Source organism: Dama dama, chromosome 20 (assembly GCF_033118175.1).
Source record: "Dama dama isolate Ldn47 chromosome 20, ASM3311817v1, whole genome shotgun sequence".
In the NCBI taxonomy this organism is placed as follows: domain Eukaryota; kingdom Metazoa; phylum Chordata; class Mammalia; order Artiodactyla; family Cervidae; genus Dama; species Dama dama.
This window is the reverse complement of record NC_083700.1, coordinates 11,119,181-11,140,679: the sequence shown is the minus strand read 5'-3', so window position 1 is coordinate 11,140,679 and position 21,499 is coordinate 11,119,181. Positions and strand designations below refer to the sequence as shown.

Here is a 21,499-nt window from a genome sequence, read left to right as displayed (position 1 = left end):
AATCAAGTTGGTGGAGTGCTTATCTGATAAAGAAGTAGTGGGAAATGAGGCTGTGGAACAGGTAGTATTTATAGTAGATTGAAGTCTTGAAAGACACTTCATTGTTCTTGAGTAGCCAGGTACAATGGGGGTACAGGCAAGAGATAGGGACAGAGGAGACACTATCAGTATTTAGAGATGGAAACACATAGAAAAGGCACAGATTTAGGAGCCATATCTATGTCTGAGCCTCAGGATCACAACTTACTACCTGTACAACTCTGGATAATGACTGAGCCTTTTTCATGCTTCAGTTTTCCCACGTATGAAACGTAAATGATGACTCAGAACTGCTGGGAGAATCACTGTGCACAAGTACCCGCACAGTGACAGCTCTGTGGTCAGTAGGCAGACATTAGCAGCAGCCGTGGCTGTGGTTTCCAGGCATGGGGGGTGGAGGTTTTCACTAAGGGAGAGGCATGGAACAGATGGGAGAAATGTGAGGGGAAGAGAGGACGTGATGAGTGTCCTGGTGCCAGAGGAAATGGAGAGGGAGGAGTCCAGCATCCACTCAGTGGAGAGAGAGGATAAACCCCCTCAGGTCCTTTCCAGTTTTAAGGTTACATAACTCTGGGTTACAGCTTAGAAACCAATGTCAGACTTGGGAGGCAAGTCCAACAGAGATGGCAGGATCAGATCATTGATGGCATGAATCTTCAACATTACAGCTCAGACACATATCAACCCTGCTAGAAGCAAGTCCCAGGCACCGCCTCTTCTGTGGCCTGCCTTTTGAGATCCTCCTCTGAGCGAGGATCCCCTGACCTGTAACTATCACTGACAGGGATGATCCAGGCTCTGGCAGGATTCTTCACCTACTTTGTGATCTTGGCTGAAAATGGCTTTAAGCCTCCTGATCTGCTGGGCATCCGCGTCAGCTGGGAAAATCGATACATCAATGACCTGGAGGACAGCTATGGACAGCAGTGGGTGAGTGAGAGGCAAGATAGTAGATGGTGGCCAACAAGCGTGAAGAAGAAACCAGGAGGAAGGGGTTTAGCAAGTTTTTGAAGACACCAGGCAGACAGATGATCCTCATCTCCAGTCCTACAGGAGCTTTCTAACATTTGACCTCAACCTCTGATCACATCAGCAAACATTCTTCTCTTTGTTTACAATGACTTCATTTCTGTTAAATACTACTGTCTGTTGCCTATTCATATCTTCCTGGGTCTTTCTGGCTTCCTTGGACCTGGAAATCTTCTTTGTCAATCAACTTTTGGGAGGCTGATTTCCAGGTTGTAATAATCATTGCCCCAGAAATGAGTGCTGGATCCTCTTTCTCCTGTTATTCTCCTTTTCCATGGGAGATCAAAGAATAGGATTTTAAATCTGAAAACTTATTTTCTTTGTATATTCTCTTCCTTGTCATTCTAAACTGTTTAAACTTAGAGGATGCCTCCCTGTATTAGTCATTCCTAACACCCAAGATAAATGAGGTCCAAACTGAAGCCCTCTATCCAAAAATATGCATTTAAGAATTTTAGTAAGTATGTATTTGTGAACACTTCCATCCCAATTTCTAGGACAGTGGGAGATGTGACACCAATTTTTGCTAGAATCATAGGACCAGAGGCTTCACATACAGTCCATGGAGGACAAGATGGCCTGTTCTTCATCCTAAAAATGAGGAATCTGAACCTGGAGAGGTTTAGTGACTTGCTCAAAGCCCTACAGTGAATCCCTACAAGAGCTGGACAAGAATTCTAGATTGATTCCTGCCCAGCACTTTCCCATGTCACCATGATGCCTCCAAACCAAGCTAACTGCAGGGTTCTCAAAAGTATGTTAAAACCAAGAACATTGTTGGAACGCTTGCCTGCACACACAGTTCAGTTCAGCTCAGTCACTCAGTCGTGTCCGACTCTTTGCAACCCCATGGACTGCAGCATGCCAGGCCTGCCTGTCCATCACCAACCCCCGGAGTTGCTCAAACTCATGTTCATCGAGTCCGTGATGCCATCCAAACATCTCATCCTCTGTTGTCCCCTTCTCCTTCCGCCCTCAATCGTTCCCAGCACCAATGAGTCAGTTCTTCGCATCAGGTGGCCAAAGTATTGGAGCTTCAGCTTCAGCATCAGTCCTTCCAATGAATATTCAGGCCTGATTTCCTTTAGGATTGACTGGTTTGATCTCCTTGCAGTCCAAGGGACTCTCAAGAGTCTTCTCCAACAGATTTCCACTATCTGAGCCTCGAGGCCGACAGATGCCAATGTTCCCAGCTAGCACGGTCCAAAGATGCCCAGAGTCCTCACTGCTCTGTACCTTGTCAACATCTCCTCAATCCTCAGATCAAGCCCCTAGTTAGTTTTATATCTTAAAACCATCTCCCTGCTACCAAGATGAAGCTTGTCATATGTTTATTTACAGTCAACTAGTTCTCAATCCGTTTTGCAATATCTTAAGACGTCGCTGATATAATTTGATGTTAATTGAAATTAATTTTATCAGTGACGTCTTAAGATATTGCAAAACGGATTGAGAACAACTGCCCTGCCAAATAAATGCCATAAAGGCAAGGTCTACGCCCCTTCCACTGCTGTAATCTTCAGATTATCAAGTATAGTGCTTCCTCCCTAGGAGATACCCTACATACTGCTAGATAGCTCCTTACGTCTGGCAGTAATTCAATTGGTCACCATTCATTCATTCAGCGAATATTTGTTGAGCATCTTCTATGCACCGGGGACTGTTTTGTCCCTGGGACATGGTAGTGAACAAAAATAGCCAAAAGACTGCTCTTGTGGAGGTTATATTCTAGTTAGGGGCACAGGGTGGGAAGGGAGAAAGATAATAGCTGAATAGATAACATACTGGGTCCATAGATTGTAAGCCCAAGAGAAGTCCAAAGAAGTGCTGGAATTGGGATACTAAAATAGGTGAGATTGAAAGATAAAGATGGTGAACAGAGAGAAAAGAGGTGCTTGAAACTGAAATCACAGAAAAAAAATGTGGCTATTGGAAAATACATCTGGACTTTAATCAAGGGAGCAAGCAATCAGGTGGGGAAGGGAGTATATCATTGGAGGAGAAGATGAAGATACTGTGAGACCACGGTATGGGAAGGATCATCAACACGGATATTTAAATCTCTAAAAATGAGGACAGGCGCAGTTAGAAGGACAGTGAGTCAGAAACTAAAATTTTCAAGTGATGATGGGAGTGGTTTGGATTCGGTAGCTGGCTGCAGAGGACGGGTGGTATGATCTGATGCACAGAAATGTGCTGACTGCTCTCATTCTAAGTTCAGTGCTTGGCTCATCAATTTCCAGCTTTTGTTTTCTATTGTTTTGGGCTCTATGGTGGTGGTGGTAGTTTAGTCTCTAAGTTGAGTCCAACATTTGCAACCCCATGCACTATAGCCCTCTAGGCTGCTCTGTCCATGGGATTTCCAGGTAAGAATATTGGAGCAGGGTGTCATTTCCTTCTCCAGGGTATCTTCCCAACCCAGGGATCGAACCTGAATCTCTTGCATTGTAGGCAGATTCTCTTATCACTGAACCACCAGGAAGCCCTTAGGGCTCTATATTTCCCTCCAAGTACAACTCTGACCACATCCCATGAGGTTCTATCTGTAGTATCTCATTACTGTTAGGTCCTACACATTTTCAAATTTTTTATTCGAGCTACAAGTTATTTATAAACATGCTATTTTTTTTGAAAGATTTCATTTGATGTTGACCACTTTTTAAAGTCTCTATTGAGTTTGTTACAATATTGCTTCTCTTGTTTTTGTTTTGGTTTTTTGCCCGTGAGGCACATGGGATCTTAGCTCCCCAACCAGAGGTTGAACCCACACCCCCATGCATTGGAAGGTGAAGTCTTAACCACTGGACAGTCAAGGAAGTCCCACAAACATGCTGTTGTTTTTTTTTAATGGACTTTTTCTCCAATCTAATTTAAATGCACCTCTCCTGTGCTTGCATAGCCCTCTGTGATGTCCCTCTTATAACCCACCCACTGTGCTGACATCGCATATTTATCTTCCCCACTGGACTCTAACTTCCTTCTGTGCAAAATGTGAATGAAAGAATGAATGAACGGATGAGTGAATGCCTCCCATCTGGGACCACTCTTCGGGTATCCCTTCCCCTCTGCATGCAGATTCCCTAGAGTCCCATCTTCCTTACCTGTTTCCTCAGACTCTGCTTTCCTCTTGAGTCCCCCTTCTTTTACACCACTCTTCTTATTAACTTAGTAAATATTTATGAGCCATACTACCAGCCACTCAGTGAACAAAGCTTGGGAAGGGAGGACACAGATAAACATGACAAGGTGCTTGCCCTTGAGGGGCTCTCAATCAGATAAGGAAAACATAAACACACAACACAAAGTGTAAAGTGCTAGGACAGAGATATGTGAGAAGGGCTGTGGGAATCTAAAGAGGGGACCTAATTCAGCCTTGGGGTCTGGGAAGGCAGGAGAAAGAAGCAGCCTTTGAGGCATAGCTGAATCCCTCCTGGCGCTGATGGCTCCCCTCTGCCCATCTTTCCCTAGACCTATGAGCAGCGGAAGGTGCTGGAGTTCACCTGCCACACGGCCTTCTTTGTCAGCATCGTGATCGTGCAGTGGGCTGACCTCATCATCTGTAAGACCCGCCGCAACTCAATCTTCCAGCAGGGCATGAAGTGAGCGCCACCCACCAGCCCCAGCCCTGCCCCAGACTGCACCCCCTACCTCTCCCTCTGCATCTCTCTCACCCCCATAAACATTTCCTCTCAGAAACAAGATCCTCATATTTGGGATCCTAGAGGAGACAATCCTGGCCGCTTTTCTGTCCTACACTCCAGGCATGGACGTGGCCCTGCGAATGTACCCACTCAAGTGAGTAAGGGGCGGGGGGCAGGGCGAGGCTGCTCTGGGCACAGGGCAAGCACGTGGGAGGAAGTGCGGGTGAGTGGGAAGTCCAGCGGGGCAGGCGGCACTCAGTGGTGTAGAGAGGACCGCCTGTGCTCCCGTAAACACCTTATTTGAGGAGGGATTAGGAATGAGTGATTGCACTCACCAGACATGCAAATTCAGTGGACTCACCAGTGCTTAACAGAGTGGTTTCTCTTCTATAATAATGCATGGTATAGCTGTCCCAGGCTACACACTGCTCGGAACTGATGCAATCATTAAATAGCCTAATCTATGCAAGGCTGATTTTGCGGTACTTCTGCAAATATGTTTTCATACGTATGTGTGTATGTGAGTGGGCACACTGATATTCTCACTATCTGGTGCCTTGTTTGGTTCAAGTCCTAGGTTTTCATTTTTTATATTAGCATATGCTTATGAAATTTTTTCATTTAACAGTTTTATAGAGAAAAAACCAAAACTCCCATTTCACTCCCCCTTCCCCCAACTCAATATTGGTAGCCTCTATTAATGATTTAGTGTGTATTCTCCCAACTGATTTTCTACGTGTTTATACATTTTGCTCACCTTTCTGTCCCTTGCAGTGTTTTACATGATGCTTTGCATTCTGTAGCTGCTAAATTAATGTTTACTAAGATATTGGCACTGCCCTTAGATGCTGACAATTCCAGGTTTGAATTTCAACTGTACTATATATTATTCTATGATCTTGGACAAGTTGGTAACCTCTCTGAGCCTCAGCTTCACAGCAAAGTCTCAATAACACACATCTGGCAGACTGTTCTGAGAATTATATGTAGAGATGCATACAGTACATGGAGCATGGCACTTGGGCCCTGGGGGGCACTTTGCTAACAGTAGCTCAGCTGATGTTGCTATTAATCTCAACATATAAATGCTAGTAAATGTGGTTGGGCATTAACCATGCTCCCAAACACTGTGTATAAACCTTGACCATAAAACTCACCACCTAATACTGTGATTATTTATTTTGTGTTTGTCTTTCATTTTGTGTGTTTATCTCTTTTCCCCAATCACTTGAGCTTCTTGAGATCAAAGACCGTCATGTCTTCAGTTTACTTCCCCCGGACCTAGCACACAGAGTAGACACGACAATAGTTGCTGAATGGCTGCATGACTGTATATATCTAACTGTTTATACTGGCTGAAGGCAGTGTGTGTGCACACATAATGAACCATGGCCTAGCCAACATGAACCAACATGGTAGACACATCCTTATGCAACTATTGAGCTCTGGAAACATGGCTAGTGAGATTGAGAAACTGAATTTATAATTTTAGTCTACTGAAAGTTAAAAACTAAAGCACTGTCAAATATTTTTCTATTAAATACAACTTTTTTTTTTTGCCCCACTCCCTCCGACTCCCCTATTAAATACAACTTTATTGTTTTGGTTGGACTACATTTTCCACCAAAAATGTGTCTTCCTTGAGACACACTGTCCATGTAAAATACTCACTGGATCTCAAGGGCTGGGGATAAAAAAGGAGGTAAAATAACTAATTAATTATGTTTGTATTGATTATGTGTTGAAACAATAATCTTTTGGATATTTGGGGCTAAATAAAATACATTATTAAAATAACTTCACTTGTTTCATTTTCACGTGGCTACTAGCAAATATAAACTTCACATGTGGCTTACAGTATATTTCTATCAGACAGTGCTGGTCTAGGCCATCTCTCTATCCTCCAAGGGACACATGTGGTTCTGACCCAACCCCTCTCTGGAGTCAGCTCCTTGGTCTATTGAAGAGATTCAGGAAGAAAAAGATTTCCCCATCTGTGCACTATGGAGGAGTATATATATTCCCTGGCAAGATATCCCCCACATCTAGCCTAAGACAGACCATCCTGCTTGTGGGTACAAGAGCTAGAGAACCCGGAAAGCAAAGGGGGGGGTCTCCCTCAGTGGCTCCACGAAAGTCAGTATATAATCTCCATGAACACTGCATATACTTCTTGTATGGCATTTATCCCACTCTGTGGTCATTGGCGTTTTACGTTCCCGTCCTGGACCCTCCCCCCTCAGTCTCCAGGCTCTGACGTCCTCAAAAGGTAGGAATCAACCTTCCACGCTGAAGGAAAGTTACAGGGCTCAGAACAGCCTGGAGTTAAAATGCCCCTCCGGTCCTCCCCACCATCCTATGCAAAACAAAGAACTCTCTCTCTCTCACCTGAAGAAAAAAATGGACATTAAGGTTGACACGCCCAGCTCCCAGCCGGCCCAGCCTCTGGCCACTCTCCAGAATTCCTTGCCCCAGCCATTTGAGAAATAACTACTCTGAACAACCTTGGAGAAGAACAGGCCCCCTTAAGACAGTAGATTTCCACATACAAGCCTATATACACTTACTTTTCTGGGGTTAGTGCGGCAGCTCACTGATCTGACTGCTGCCCCTTCTCGCCTCACCAAAGGTGATCTGTTCCTGTAAAGCGCCGGTCTCCTTTTTCCGAACCTCGAACCCACCTTCTCTAACCCCCTTACCCTACACACACAATAAACAGAACACTCGGTTCCCAGCCACGCCCTCTACCCCTGCCTTTCTCACGCCCCTCGACTCCCTCCTCTGCTGACACGCTTTCCTCTCTGCAGGATAACCTGGTGGCTGTGTGCCACTCCCTACAGCCTCCTCATCTTTGTGTATGATGAAACGAGAAGATTCATCATTCGCCGTCATCCTGGCGGTGAGGCTCCCCTGCACCTTGGCCTGACTGTCCCATCGCAGACGGTTCCTGCAGCCCCATGGCCCCTCTCCCCAGCTCACTGCCTGGCCGATGCAGTGCCTGGGCTCTGCCCTCTAGCCCTTGACCCCACCACGCTGCCGCTTCCAATCCGTGGGGCCCTGCCTTCCCCTCTCAGGCCTCCCACCCTATCCTGGCTCACCTTCTGTCTTGCTCCCCTTGATGCCTCCCCCCCCCCCCTCCCCATTCACTCTGGTCTCTTCTCTTCCACAGGCTGGGTGGAGAAGGAAACCTACTACTAACCCCCAGAGAGGAAGAGCTCACATGCCATCGGGGTGTTCTGAGGGCCAGGTGGGGGAGCTTTAGAGGTAACGAGTTTGGGAAAACATCTGAGAGAGCGTATTAGTTGGGGCAGAGAGATGCCAAGAGGAAGAACGTTGGACAAGAGAGACAGGCAATCCTAGGGCTGGGTTGATGGCACCATGAGTAGGAGAAGGAGATGAGGTGGGGGTGAGGGGAAGCCCAGCCTGTGTCTTCCTGGAGCCCAGCGAGGGGCTCAGTAACCAGTCTAGAGAGTAAACATCTGCAACAGCCCTCAGCTCCTGGATGTGTCGCATTTGGTTTTTGGAGATGCTCTCTCCCTAGATCTTCACTCATGGTAGCCGGGCAGGGGGAGTCTTTCAGCGGCCAGGCTGGGAAGGGATCAGAATCAAGCATCCTTGCCCGCTGAGGGTATCCCCTCAAAGTTACTCTCCAACTCAACTGATAGCAAGGACAGGACAAGTCAAGCTGGGATCAGAGAAATGGAGGGGATGAGAGAGGAGCGGGAAGCCACATCTTATAGAGGGGCCACAGCGCCCACTCAGTTCCTCAGATAACTTACAGACTCGTAGAACCTTCATGCTAGAAGACACCTTATTTCATCATGAAGGACAGGAGGTCCGGAGAGGTTAAAAGATTTGGAAGGGGCCACGTGGTGCGAGGTGACTGTGGGGGCCCCCCCACCTCCGAGGATGATCTGGTGTCCCTGCCCTCGGCCCTAGTTATCAGGGCACCTCGACCCTATCCCATCCCTTGGCCATTTTCCCTGGCGTAGCCTTGCGGCAGAGACTGAAACAATGCTGTCTGGATGCCTGTAGCCTTTGCTTCAGGCATGGCACCCGCCCGTTCATGCTCCAGCTCAACACAGGTGATGGCCGTTCCCCAAAGCCTGGCCTCTGAGCCTGAGCCTGGCACTTGCTGCATCTCAGGTCACGGTGGAGTCCCCAGGAGCTTTCTCTTCTGCCCACCCTTGGCGGCAGCTCTTCCTTCCTCTTCACCCACCAGCTGGCTTTTGCTCTGTGAGCTGGTCTACTCGGCCCTGGGGATCGGTTCACTCTGAGGCTTTTTTTAGAGGAGAGAGTTGGCTATGCCAAAAAGCAGAGAGACAGAGAGAGAAATGCTGAGAAAAGCTGGGGGAAATCGTAGACTGTCACCAAAAACAAAGCACATGTGTTAAGTGACTGCACATTATGTCTGGCAGTGGACAAAGGCCTTAGTCACATCATCCATTAATCCGTACAACAAACACATTCTTACCACCCGACCCGGTTTTTTAGATGATTCTGATTCCAGAACTTGTGCCCTTAACCACTTTTCAGGCTAGTCTTACAATGAAGGCTGGGCCAATAATCTACAAATGCATCATGAAAAAGAAAAAAAAAAAAAAAAAAGTAGGTTAGTGATGGAGGAAGGGCCGTGGAATCTGGAGGATGAGAGGCTGTGGGCTAGCAAAGAGAAGGCCCGTCTGTAAGGGACACCAGCCACCTTCCCCCTACGCTGGGCACGCCTCCTCAAAGGTCTCTCTCCCACCTGCTCCCCTCTCCTCCAACACAAGGTCTCCTGGGGACAGGGCTGTATCAGTCTGGGGTCCCTCCCCGCTGCTGACAGGGCTGAACCAGACCCTGGGAGACAGAGGGGCCAGGCTGTGTGTGTGTGTGTGTGTGTGTGTGTGTGTGTGTGTGTGTGTGAGTGTGAGGCAGGGAGAGGGGAGTGTGAAACCAGCTCCTCAGGTTTCAGTAGCAGGAGCTTCGGGTGTCTGGTGGGTTAAAAATACAGAGGCCCCAACTTAGGGTCATTTGATACCAGTGGCTGAGCCTGAAGGCAGGGGCCTAGAGGGAAAGGGCTTGAGTAGAAAGCAGAGAGGAAGGCATCAGAAAGGAGAACAGGGCGGAGAGGAGCCGTGCAGCTGCTGGAAGGGCCCCGGGTGTCCCTGGAGAGCCAGGGGCAAGCAGGGGGAGCAGGCCAGGAAGAAGCAGCCTGGTGACTGCAGGAGAGGAGGGGAGAACGGGGCAGGCCTGGGGCACCTTTTCATCCCAGCTCACACCCGGGGGTACGAGAGGTCAGATTCAGGACGAACTGAGTCTAACGTCCCAGTGTCTCTGTCTCGGTGTCCCCCACCCCCACCCCCAGAGTGCGCACAGCAGGAGTCGGGGCTGGACATCATCTGGTCGTGGATATCTGGGTGGGTCTGCCCTTCTCTCCGTGGTCTTTGCTCCGACGGTCGCCTCCCCGGCTCCAGGAGATGCGTTCTGGGGTCTCTCCAGCTCCAACATGCCCTGCTTAGCTACATCTGGCCCCTCCTGCTCCAACGACAGATGTCTCTCTTGGATGCACTCCTGCCACGTTCCTGAGATATTTTCCTGGCCTTCCTTGCTTAGCTGTGTAAGGTCTGCCCTACGGGAGAGTGGAAAAATTCCTCCTCTAACATAATTTCATGGTGCAAAACACACACGTGCCCGTCCAACGTCAGAGATACCTCAGGGCAGGGCTGGAGGCTTCTGACTTCAATCTAGCTAGCCTCTCTCTGGCCTCCCTTGTGCCTCGGCTTACCTGAGCGTGAGCCCTGGGTGGTGGTGGGGCCATGAAAAGGGTCCCTCCTGCAAGGTACCCAGAGTTGGACTCACCCACTCTGCCCTCACCCCCAAGCTGGGATCTAGGAAGTGAGAGGCCCACCCTCCCAGCTCTGCTTTGACGCTTAGTGCACAGAATTAATCAACATCCTTGGTTCCGGGCCCCACCTCCTCATGTTTCCCCAGTGTTAATTTTTTCCCCCTATTCTTTATACCTGGTCCTTTTTGTCTTGTCAAAGACGTAGGAATGAGTAGTCGCAACTTGCTTTCCTCGGAATCATTCATCCTGGGGAAGCCTCCTTTCCACCGTGCCCTAGAAAACCAGTCCCATAGGATCAAAGTAGAGAGCACCAGCGGGAGGCCACAGCCGAAAGACTCTCCTTCTCATCTCAGGGCCGTGGGCAGAGAAGCCCCAGATCCGCATCTCCCAGGGCGGCTGTGGGCCAGCACTTCACGCCCCACGCCCCGTCCTTCCCCTGCATTCTCCAGTTAGGAGTGTTGAGTGAAGCAAAGGAAACTGGCTGGAGCGGAGCCAGGGCGCCGGTCCTGGACGCCGCTCCATCTTTTATTGGGGAATGATCTCACCCTTGGTCTTGGTTCTTTAAAGGGAAGTGCAGGGGGTCTCTTTCCTGCAGCCTGGATTGCTCTTGTACTCCCCGCCTTCCTCCACAGGATCAAACAAACAGACCTGACCCCGAGGAGAGCCCCAGGTTTTAGGACTCAGAGGCAACACCGCACTTGTCCCTCCTTTACGAATGTATCACCAGTCCAACCTCTGACCCGGAAGACCACCTCGTCTGCAGCCCAGCTTCCCGCTGAGCACCCTCGCCCTCCCTCAACTCTCCCTAATTACCCCAAGCCTTCCCTCCCCCAGCCCCAGCTTCATTTACCTCCGACTCATCTCATCTTATTTTTAGCTCCAGCTTTTTCCTTTCTTAATATGGTGATGAGCTCTTAGGCCCGTGTGGGGACGGGGGCTGAGGAGCCCTGGACATTGGGTGCGGGGGAGGGGAAGGAGGCTCCCGGGGCCTGGGGGAGAGGTGGTGGAGGTAGGAGGATCCCGGCCCTCGTGGAGCCGCCCTGGCCTCAGAAGGTTATCCATCTCCCCTGCCAATCCTGGAGCCATATTTAGACAGGACCAGGTGGGGGCCGAGGGTGCCAACCCCAGGGGCAGCTCCGGTTCCCTCCCCGCCCCCTGCTCCTAGTCCTCCTCCGGACCCTTTTTCTCTTGGCTCTGTCGGCAGTTTCTCCAGGACCGGCAGTGTCCTCTGTCCACTGCTCTGGGCCATTCCCCGCCCCGCCCCCACTGTGAGCCCCCAGCTCAGGATTTGGGACCCAGGGGCCCCCTCCCTACCCCAGCTAACCTCTTCTAGACGAGACGCACCAACACAGATCCCACTACCTCCATGAGCGCTGCAGACAGGATGGGGGCCAGAGCTGTGCCCGGCCTTCGGCTGGCACTGATGTTGCTGCTGGTGCTAGGGTCACCCAAGTCAGGGGTGCAGGGGGAGGAAGGGCTCGACTTCCCTCAGTATGACGGTGTGGACCGTGTGGTCAATGTCAACGCAAAGAACTACAAGAATGTGTTCAAGAAGTACGAGGTGCTGGCGCTGCTCTACCACGAACCCCCCGAGGACGACAAGGCCTCACAAAGACAGTTTGAGATGGAGGAGCTGATCCTGGAGGTGAGTGGCGGGGTCTGCAGGCTGGCAGAGCAGGCTCAGCCCCTCTCTGCACCCCTCTCTCCTACAACGCCACATGGATCTTTGAGGGTGGGATTGCGGGGAGAGGCAGTGCAGCAGGATCCTGCTTCCACTAACAGGACACAAGTGGCATATGACCTTGGCCCAAAGAGAGAGAGATTCAGGAACCCCAAAGTACCCCTGTAGTCAGGCAATGTTAGGAAAGGAGAATCTCTCCTCCATGCTAGAGGAGGCTGGTAGTACTAGGTTTGGCTAGGACTGGGGTGACCTTGGAAGGGGGGCAAAAAAGGAAAAGAGAATTTCTTCACGGGAAGGAAAGGAATTGCAGTGCACCCCCAAATCTACCATCCTAGCCAGAACGTGCCCGTTCTCTATACACTTTAGGGGCTGCACCCCAAAGAGTTCCAAACGGTATAAATACAAATGTCATTGACATTTTATTTGCATGTCATTGTTTAGTCGCTAAGTTGTGTCTGACTCTTTTGTGACCCCGTGGACTGTAGCCCACCAGCCTCCTCTGTCCATGGGATTTCCCAGGCAAGATACTGGAGTAGGTTGTCATTTCCTTCTCCAAAGGACCTTCCCGACCCAGGGATGGAACCCACATCTCCTGCTTGGCAGGCAGATTCTTTACCACTGAGCCATCTGGGCAGCCAGCATGTCACTGATTTCACAGCTAAAGGTGTAAGGAGCCCACCATGCCTCCCACTGGCCTCTCAGGCCCCTCTCCCCTCCCCCATCCCATCTGCCCCTACTGAATCAAGCTGGGCACGCCGACTGGAAAATTCTTGTGTTTGGAGGCAGCTTCACCATGCCTTCCCCAAATTGTCTTTGTGGGAAGACTCTCCTCACCCGCTAGCTGACCTCGGGCATAAAGCAGAGAGGGCCTATTGTTACAAGAAAAAAGCCCGTGTTTGTAAATGATTGGAGACTTGGTCACAGAGCCCTCCAGGAGCCGGGATGTGTTGGAGTCTCCTTGTCCAAGCTGCTGCAGCCCCTCCTCTAGCTTGGCAGCACATAGAGGCCCCAGCTTGCCCAGGGCTTGGAGTATTTCAGGGCAAGACACCAGGATTGCAGGCTCTCATTTCTGTGCGCCCCTGCCGTATGCTGGAACCTGCCATCTGATTAATGAGCTGAGTATTTTTATCTTGAGTGCTCAGCATCCCTGGCCATCCACCTTCCAACCGTCTCCCTGCCCTGTCCTCCTGAGAATCTGAGCACAGACTCGGGTACTCAGATGGGTAAAGGTGGGGTAAAGCTGCAAGCTGCCCCAATGCAGAGTGCATCAGGCTTGAGAACCTGGCGGGAGGGGGTGGGGTGGGCGGGGCCCAGGGACAGGGACCTAGGGCTGACACTCCATAGCCTAAGGACAGGCTGAAGTGGACAGTGAAAAGCAAAGTCCCATTGCATTGAGGAAAGACAGGCCTATTTCACCTCTAGCCTCTTTGTCAGTCTCTTTGCCTCTGAGGGTAACCAGCGTTTGCCCCAGTGACCTCTGCTCTTGGCTCTCCATCTCTCCCCACTCCTCCGCAACATGAACAGACCCCATCACCACCCTTTCTCTCTAAAATTCTCCCCATTGGGAGTCACTCAGAAGAATCCAAGGGGCGCAGAACATCACCCCCACACTGATGGCCTTAGTATGGAGGCCTTAGTATGGCCTTAGTATGGAGGACAGGGCTCAGCTCTGAAGGAGGGAAGGGCCCCAGGCATTCTGAAGTCAGATCCCTCAGCATCCCTAAGGAACCCATAAGTACATGCACAGTGCCTTCAAGTTCACCATAATAAGCGCACTGTAAATGAGCAACAGGCTTCCCAGGTAACTCAACGGTAAAGAATCCACCTGCCAAGCAGGAGACGCAGATTCGATCCCTGGGTGGGGAAGATCCTCTGGAGAAAGAAATGGCAACCCACTCCAGTATTCTTGCCTGGGAAATCCCATGGACAGAGGAGGCTGGTGGGCTACAGTCCATGGGGTCGTAGAGTCGGACAGGACTTAGCGCCTAAACAACAATAAGTGAGCAATAAGTGTTCAAGGATTAAATTTGAACCAAAGACCAAAAGAAAAAAAAAAAGAAAAAAAATGGGAGGGCGGGTGGGGTAGAAGGGAAAGTAGAGATATCCTGGGTCCTGGAACAGCATCAAGGCCTCATAGTCCCAGAATCCCCAATGACCCAACTCAAAAGAAAGAGATGGGAACTAGTGGTTATTAAGACTTTCAGGGGCTGATTTTAACCCTAACTCTCCCTTCAGTTAGCAGCCCAAGTCCTAGAGGACAAGGGTGTTGGCTTCGGGATGGTGGACTCTGAGAAGGACGCTGCTGTAGCCAAGAAACTAGGTAAGCATAGGAGGAGCAGGAAGGGGAAGGTGGCACAGGAGAAAAGGCTGACATTTGCAGGGGTGTGGCTGGGGATTCCAGGCTCTCCTTTATTCCTTACAGAGAACCATGCTCAGATCTCAGAGAGAGGTGGAGGTGGCCTTCTTTGTACGTACCTAAAGACAGGACTAGGTGCTGGAGGAAAGGGGGAATCAGGGAACACAAGTGCGGCTGGGGAGGCCTCCGCAAGCTCCTCGTCCCACCCCTCCCCACCCGCAGAGCTGCGGGCCGGATGTTACAGCACCAGCCGCCAGGGGGCAGCACAGGCCGGAGACCGGACTCCGGATGTGGATGGGGGAGGGGTGGTCAGTAATGAAGTCATCCGGTCAATAATAGCAGAAGGTTAAAGGGCCCGGGCTGGGAATTAGCAACTAGAATTCTCAGAGGCGGTAAAAGGAATATCTGTCCTTGGTTATGGCAAATAGAGAAAGGGAGACATCTTGCTAGAGTCTGTATCTCCCTTTGTCCTCTCCTTCCACCCACCTCTGACCTGTTTCTCTCTGGAGAGCCGCTGGGGCCAGACTAGCCACCTAGGCTAAATCCAGGGGGCTGGACCTCAGGGATGCAGGGGCTAAGAGGCAGTGGAGGTGAGCACGGCCGGGGGCAGGGGAGGTGAAGGGTGGGAGAGAGGGTCCAGTGGGATTATGGAATGGGCTGTGACCCTGGAATCTGGGAAGGCTGGAATCATGGCCCACCTCTGGCTCCCTCCCTAGGACTGACTGAAGAGGACAGCGTTTATGTTTTCAAGGGAGATGAAGTCATTGAGTACGATGGCGAGTTTTCTGCTGACACCCTGGTGGAGTTTCTGCTTGATGTGAGGAACCCTTGGACCTAATGGCCTTGCTTAAAGACCTCGTGCCTGTCCGACCAACTCCAGCCTCACACACAAACACACAAAGGCAACAGAGAGCCCTTCCTCCCCAACAGAGAGCCCCTTTCTCCCTGACCCCTCTCCCTGTCTCTGCCAGAGTTCAAAGACTCACTGTAATTCCTTCAATGTCCTTGCTCCTCCAGGTCCTAGAGGACCCTGTGGAATTGATTGAGGGTGAACGAGAGCTGCAGGCATTTGAGAATATTGAAGATGATAACAAACTCATTGGCTACTTCAAGAACAAAGACTCAGAGCGTGGGTAACCCTCAGACTCCACTGTCCCCCTCCCAGCCCCCCATTTCATCTGTCCTCCTCCCTCTCCACTTCACCCACTGGCTCAGACCCCTGCCTCCTCACCCCTCTTGCCAGGGTGGGTCCATCGGCTGCTCTGATCTCCCTGCACTCTGCGAGTTTCTCAGACTGGCACCAAGGCGTTTCCCTTCCCCGCCCCCTCACCACCATATCTCTTCTCAGAAAACTAGAGGGGGTGGGTCTCAGAGTGAACCCATTTGCCAAAGAACTGGGGAGACAGAGAGAGGCGGTTCCCTGGCAGACCCTGGTTCCCCCAGAGACTGACTCTGCACTCCCTCCTCAGATTACAAAGCCTACGAGGACGCGGCGGAGGAGTTCCATCCCTACATCCCCTTCTTCGCCACCTTCGACAGCAAGGTTTGCGGCCCTGAGGCCCCCTCACTCCTCTCAACTGCCCTCCAGACCCCCTCCCAGAGTCGACGGGGGGCCTCCTCCGTCCCTACACACGCCACCCCACCCAGGCTTCCTCCACTCCACAGATTTCAGATGACCTAACCCACCCCTCTCAGGTTCAGCCAAAGCCCAGACAAGTTAAGACACGAGTCCAGTGTCACAATAGCAGTGACAAGGGCCCAGGTTGTCTGACTCCCTGTTTGATACCGGCTCCCCCCGTAACACTCTCCATTAATACTGCTTCCCCCACTGACCGCATGTCCCCTGCTCCAATTCCCCCACCCCCTTCCCCAAAAGGTGGCAAAGAAGCTGACCCTAAAGCTGAATGAAATTGATTTCTACGAGGCCTTCATGGAAGAGCCTGTGACCATCCCAGACAAGCCCAACAGTGAAGAGGAGATCGTCAACTTCGTGGAGGCGCACAAAAGGTAGGGGGCGTGGGGGCAAGCCCCTGGGCAGCGTGGGCTCCTCCTCAGGAACACGTCTGTGAGATGGGCCAGGGGAACGGCAGCTGCCCAGGAGCCTGGTCTCACCAGGAGATGAATACATCTCTGGGGACCAGTGCTCACTGATGCACCGATGGTCTTGCACAGATGGTCTTTGCACCCCAGCACTTAACCAGAGCCTGATGGGGCACAGAGGGTGCCCCATAAATCTGTACAGTTCACTGTGATGTGGACTGAGACCAGTGTTGAGTGCCTGTGGTCTGCTAGGAACTCTGAAGTGCTCTCTTTCTTATTCTATTTAATCCTTTAACAACCTCAGCTAAGGACAGTCCACAAGGAGTGTCAGAACAGGGATCCTAAGCCACCTCTGACCCGTGGTGTTTGTCACACATTACCTGCACCAGTGGTTCTCAGCAGGGCTGGAGGGAGTGGTGAGGTAGGGGACGACTGTCCTCCAGGGGGTATTTGGCAATGTCTAGAGACACTTTAGGAGAAGGAAATGGCAACCCACTCCAGTGTTCTTGCCTGGAGAATCCCAGGGACGGCGGAGCCTGGGGGGCTGCCGTCTATGGGGCCGCACAAAGTCGGACATGACTGAAGCGACAGCAGCAGCAGAGACACTTTTGGTTGAAGAGAGTGCTGTTGCTATTTAATGGGTTAAATGCTGAGGCTGAGAAACCCTGACCTACACTCACACATAATTCTCTTCCTTCACAGGACTCCACAACTGGGAACACCCATTCATCACTGTAAACACTGCTTACTCTCACTCTCCCCCACTAGATTATGGTTCTCTTCCTCGGGGCAGGAATATGCTGGCCTCGTTCAATTCTGTCTACACAGCACCTAGCACAACGTTTAGAACATCTCCAACACTCAATCTGTGCACGAATGAATGAACATCCAGATGTCCAGTTCTTTCTCCCAAAAGTCTCTTTTCCAGTCCCCTGGCCCACCCTCTGCTCTCCCACCTGCTTTAACCATGCAGTGATCTGGGCCTGGTGCCCAGAGCTTCATCTTTTCCAGATGGCTTTGTTCTGGGCTACTAGCTGTCTGTGCCCTAGGCGTGACCCCGTGGCAGCCTCTGCTTCCAGGGATCCGCTGGAGCCACGGGTGTCCCGACCCGCTGAGTACTGACTTTCTCTCTCTTCTAGATCAACCCTGAGGAAACTGAAGCCTGAGAGTATGTATGAGACTTGGGTGAGTGCCCCTGGACGGGGCCAGGCCCTGGGTGAGCATGGGAGAATTCAAGTCCTGGGAACATCTAGTCCTGCTGCTCCTCACGTCTTGCTTGTAGGAAAGACAGTGCACCAGCCAGGGTTGAGGGTTTCTGTTCTGAAGAATGTGTCAGGGGTTGGGGGACACACAGAACGTGATGAAGATGAAAAAGGAGGAGCCCTAAGCTCTGGGGCTGAAGGGTTGGCTAGAGGAGTGTGGGTGAGAAGAATACACCTGCTTCAGAAGCTAGATTGCCACAAGACTCAGGTCCAAGGAAGATCTAGGGTCTGTTCTGGGCTCTGTAACTTGAGGGAGTATAGCTAAGGTCTTCCTCCCCACACCCTTCAACAGGAGGACGATCTGGATGGAATCCATATTGTGGCCTTTGCAGAGGAAGCTGATCCTGGTGAGGAAGGAATACGGGATTGGATTTGGGAGGCAGGGGCACTGGTGAGAGGGGGAGACGGGGTATGAACTCAAGTGTAGGCTTTTAACACGCAAGATGTGTTTTTTCAGCGTGCAGTTTGCCAGCTAGACATGTGGCGCTATGGGAGGCGGGCGCAGAGAGCTGGAGGCCAGTTTGCTCTGTGCCCCGCCACACCCTTACCACCTGTGTTCCCTCCAAGATGGCTATGAGTTCTTAGAGACACTCAAGGCCGTGGCCCAGGATAACACGGACAATCCTGATCTGAGCATCGTCTGGATCGACCCTGATGACTTCCCCCTGGTAAGAAGCGTCGCTGGGCACTGCTGTCCTGGCGGGGCCTTCGCCTGTGGCATGTCCTCAGGGCTCTGTTTCAGAGTTCCTATTCCCCGCCTCCCAGTGGAGGACCCTACTGCATGCTCAGGGGGCCAAGGGCGTCCTCAGAGAGAGGACACAGGTTGGGACGTGTGGGAACCGCAGGATTCCCAGAGCAGAGGCTGAGCAGGTAGCTCAGGTGTCCAGGGCTGGCTCTTTCTAGAGACATCCAGAGTTTGGGGGAGCAGGGGGCACATTAACCCTGCATGTGGGGGTACATAATCACAGAACCAAAGCACAGAGACTCCATGTCTCGGGGCATGGCTCTGTTACCTAACATTCTTTGTTGAAAAGAGAACTAGATAAACAAACACAAGTATGAGGACCAATGGCAGTTACTGGTTATAATTACCTTAGAGATGCAGAAACTGAGGGTCAGGGAGAAGTGACTTGCCCTGAGTCACAACGTCAATCAGTAGCAGATCCAGGATCAGAGCAGGTTTCCTATCTATCTGTGGTTTTCTTCAGAAGGAAGCGGCCAGTGTTCCCAGCTGACCCTCTTGATACTTTCCTTTTGGTATATCTACTTTCTTCAGCTGCTTAGTTCTACCCGTTCCCTTCAGGGACTGTGGCTGGACCCAGCCCCCCCCCACCCACCGCAGGCTCACAGGGTCCTCTGTCTCCCCCTTGCTGGCCCTCACATACACCCTCCTGGACTCAGGTATTCCTAGCCTCCATTAAGTTTTACCATATGTGGTCTCTCCACAGCTGGTTCCATACTGGGAGAAGACATTTAACATCGACTTGTCAGCCCCACAAATAGGAGTCGTCAATGTTACTGACGTGAGTTTCCTTCCATCATCCCTGGCTGACCTCCACCTCTGCTTCCCAGCATAGCTAGTTCTCTGCTTTGCTAACTAGGAATTGAGGGCCCTTCCCAGAGGAATCAGACCTGCCCAGTCTAATGGCTGGAAAGAGGGAAAGATTCCTGCCCTGAACACACTCCTGCCTGCTTTTATCTGTTGGAATTTGGCTGCTTGTCCTTCAAAGCCCAGTTCAAATCCTCTCTTCTCCATGAAGTCTTTCCAGATCTCCCATTTGGAATCATTTTCTTCCTCACAGAGCCCATTTGGCATTGAGAACATGACTTTTATATGGCTATTATGTGTCATGTGTGTCTCTTCCAGTACTCTTTGAGCTTTTAGAAGGCAGAAATCTTCTCTGTCACATACATCAGATGCTTTAAAAACATTTGTTGAGTTGAGTAGGTCACAGTCTGCTTTCATATAATTCTCAGTCTAACTGGTGAAGTAGGTATTCCATTAACTACCAGGCCAAATCTGATAAACTCTATAGGAGAGATACAAATAAAATGCCAGGAAGGCGCAGAAATCAGTGACCTCTACTTGTGAATCAGAGTGAGTTTATAAGGAGTAGAGTTTAAAGTGGAGATTGTTGTAAATCAACCATACCTCAATTTTTAAAAATAAAGAATAAATTAATTAAATCTAAAAAATTTAAATACACTGAAGTTCTATGAGTGAAAATTATGAGAAGTTATTTCCAAACTGATGGAAAAGTTACTGCAAAAGGTCAAAAAGAAGGAAAATGAGTATCAGGCCTGAGAAAAGGCAAGCCAGATTTTATGGCTTGAGAGTCCAGAGATCTCTGAGGATGATGCCAGAGAGGCAGGTTTTGGAAAATCTTGAATGCTAGAGACTTTCTGACTTTATTCTCCAGGCCGTGAAGAGTCACCAGTCATTTTGCATCAAGGGCATGATAGAGAGGTCTGTTTTGTGAAGCTCAGCACAGCAAGAGCTTGTAAGAAAGACCAAAGGGAGAAGGTCTAGTTGCTGATCCAGCTGTTCTTTCTATTCCTGCTGTCACTATTCCAACCTAGACCTTCATCAGAACAGTTTTCCTGCCCAGTGACAGAGGCAGAGAAGGGGACAGAGGGTGTACAGAGGCCAGAGAGTGGGAGGACAGGTCAGGAGACCTGAATCAGGCTCAGCTTTGAGCCCAGTCTGTGCGTGTCCTAGGCGGACAGCGTGTGGATGGAGATGGATGACGAGGAGGACCTGCCCTCCGCGGAGGAGCTGGAGGACTGGCTGGAGGATGTGCTGGAGGGCGAGATCAACACGGAGGACGACGATGAAGAGGACGATGATGATTAGTTGCCGCGGCAGCCGCCTCCCAGCCCCACCCACTCTTCTCCTGCTCCCCTCGCCTCCCTCGAGCTCCTCCAGGGACACCAGGTTGTCCTCTGCCATGGGGCTTATTGGGGTCTATATGCTAGGTGCTGAGATTTCCCGACACACTAGCTCAGCTATCTTCTCTGACTTCTGTTTCCTGTCCCACTACGTCCCTGTATCAATTCTTTGTTTCTTCCATCACTCCCTACATGCTTTCTTGTGATTCCCCTCTCACCATATCTACGGGTTCCCATCTCTTCTGTCCCCTCCACCTGAGCAACTCCTCCCTACTCTCTCAAGTCCTCTGTCCTTCTGACTGTCCTGTCCCTGGCCAGAGGGATGGGAGAGTACTGTGTCTGGGGGCTGAACTTTAGCAATCTCTTGTTAATGTATTTGGGTCAAATGAGAGACCTCAATAAAGGATCTGGGGCAACATTAGCAAGTGTCTGCTGATGAGGTCTCACCCCTATGGCAGAAGGAAGGCAGCTAGAGGATGGGGGATTCAGGTGTGGGTACCTTCTCAGGGGACTGTGATCACAAGGGGGTGGGGCTCTTCCCTCCAGACAGTTACCCCAGAGAAGCTTGGGTTATTTATCTGCTGCAAGTCAACAGCGCTTTTCTGAACACATGGTGTTCCTCCAGAACCACTGTCAGGCTCTGGGAGAACAGAGAGTGCTGGGCCTGTCCCTGCTCTCGAGCTGATTAGTCTCACTGGGAAGTCAAGACAAGCGCACTAAACAATGAAGAAAAAT

General features: G+C 50.8%; 2 protein-coding genes across 2 annotated transcripts in view; both read left to right on the top strand.

Annotated features, from left to right (window-relative positions):
• ATP1A4 (ATPase Na+/K+ transporting subunit alpha 4) overlaps nucleotides 1-8,127 on the top strand; it is a 31,446-nt gene extending 23,319 nt beyond the window's left edge. The window contains exons 18-22 of the mRNA XM_061119806.1: nucleotides 824-969; nucleotides 4,537-4,667; nucleotides 4,762-4,863; nucleotides 7,517-7,608; nucleotides 7,879-8,127. Coding sequence (XP_060975789.1) covers nucleotides 824-969; nucleotides 4,537-4,667; nucleotides 4,762-4,863; nucleotides 7,517-7,608; nucleotides 7,879-7,907 — 500 coding nt within the window. The 3' untranslated portion in view covers nucleotides 7,908-8,127. The remainder of the gene's footprint in view (nucleotides 1-823; nucleotides 970-4,536; nucleotides 4,668-4,761; nucleotides 4,864-7,516; nucleotides 7,609-7,878) is intronic.
• A 3,775-nt stretch (nucleotides 8,128-11,902) lies between these two features.
• Nucleotides 11,903-21,185, top strand: CASQ1 (calsequestrin 1). Its single transcript, XM_061119805.1, has 11 exons — nucleotides 11,903-12,181; nucleotides 14,453-14,537; nucleotides 15,290-15,390; nucleotides 15,591-15,702; nucleotides 16,043-16,116; nucleotides 16,450-16,580; nucleotides 17,753-17,798; nucleotides 18,168-18,222; nucleotides 18,443-18,543; nucleotides 19,324-19,398; nucleotides 20,595-21,185. The coding sequence occupies exons 1-11, from the start codon at nucleotides 11,903-11,905 to the stop codon at nucleotides 20,727-20,729; spliced, it is 1,194 nt and encodes a 397-aa protein (XP_060975788.1). The 3' UTR covers nucleotides 20,730-21,185.
• The last annotated feature ends 314 nt before the right edge of the window (nucleotides 21,186-21,499 follow it).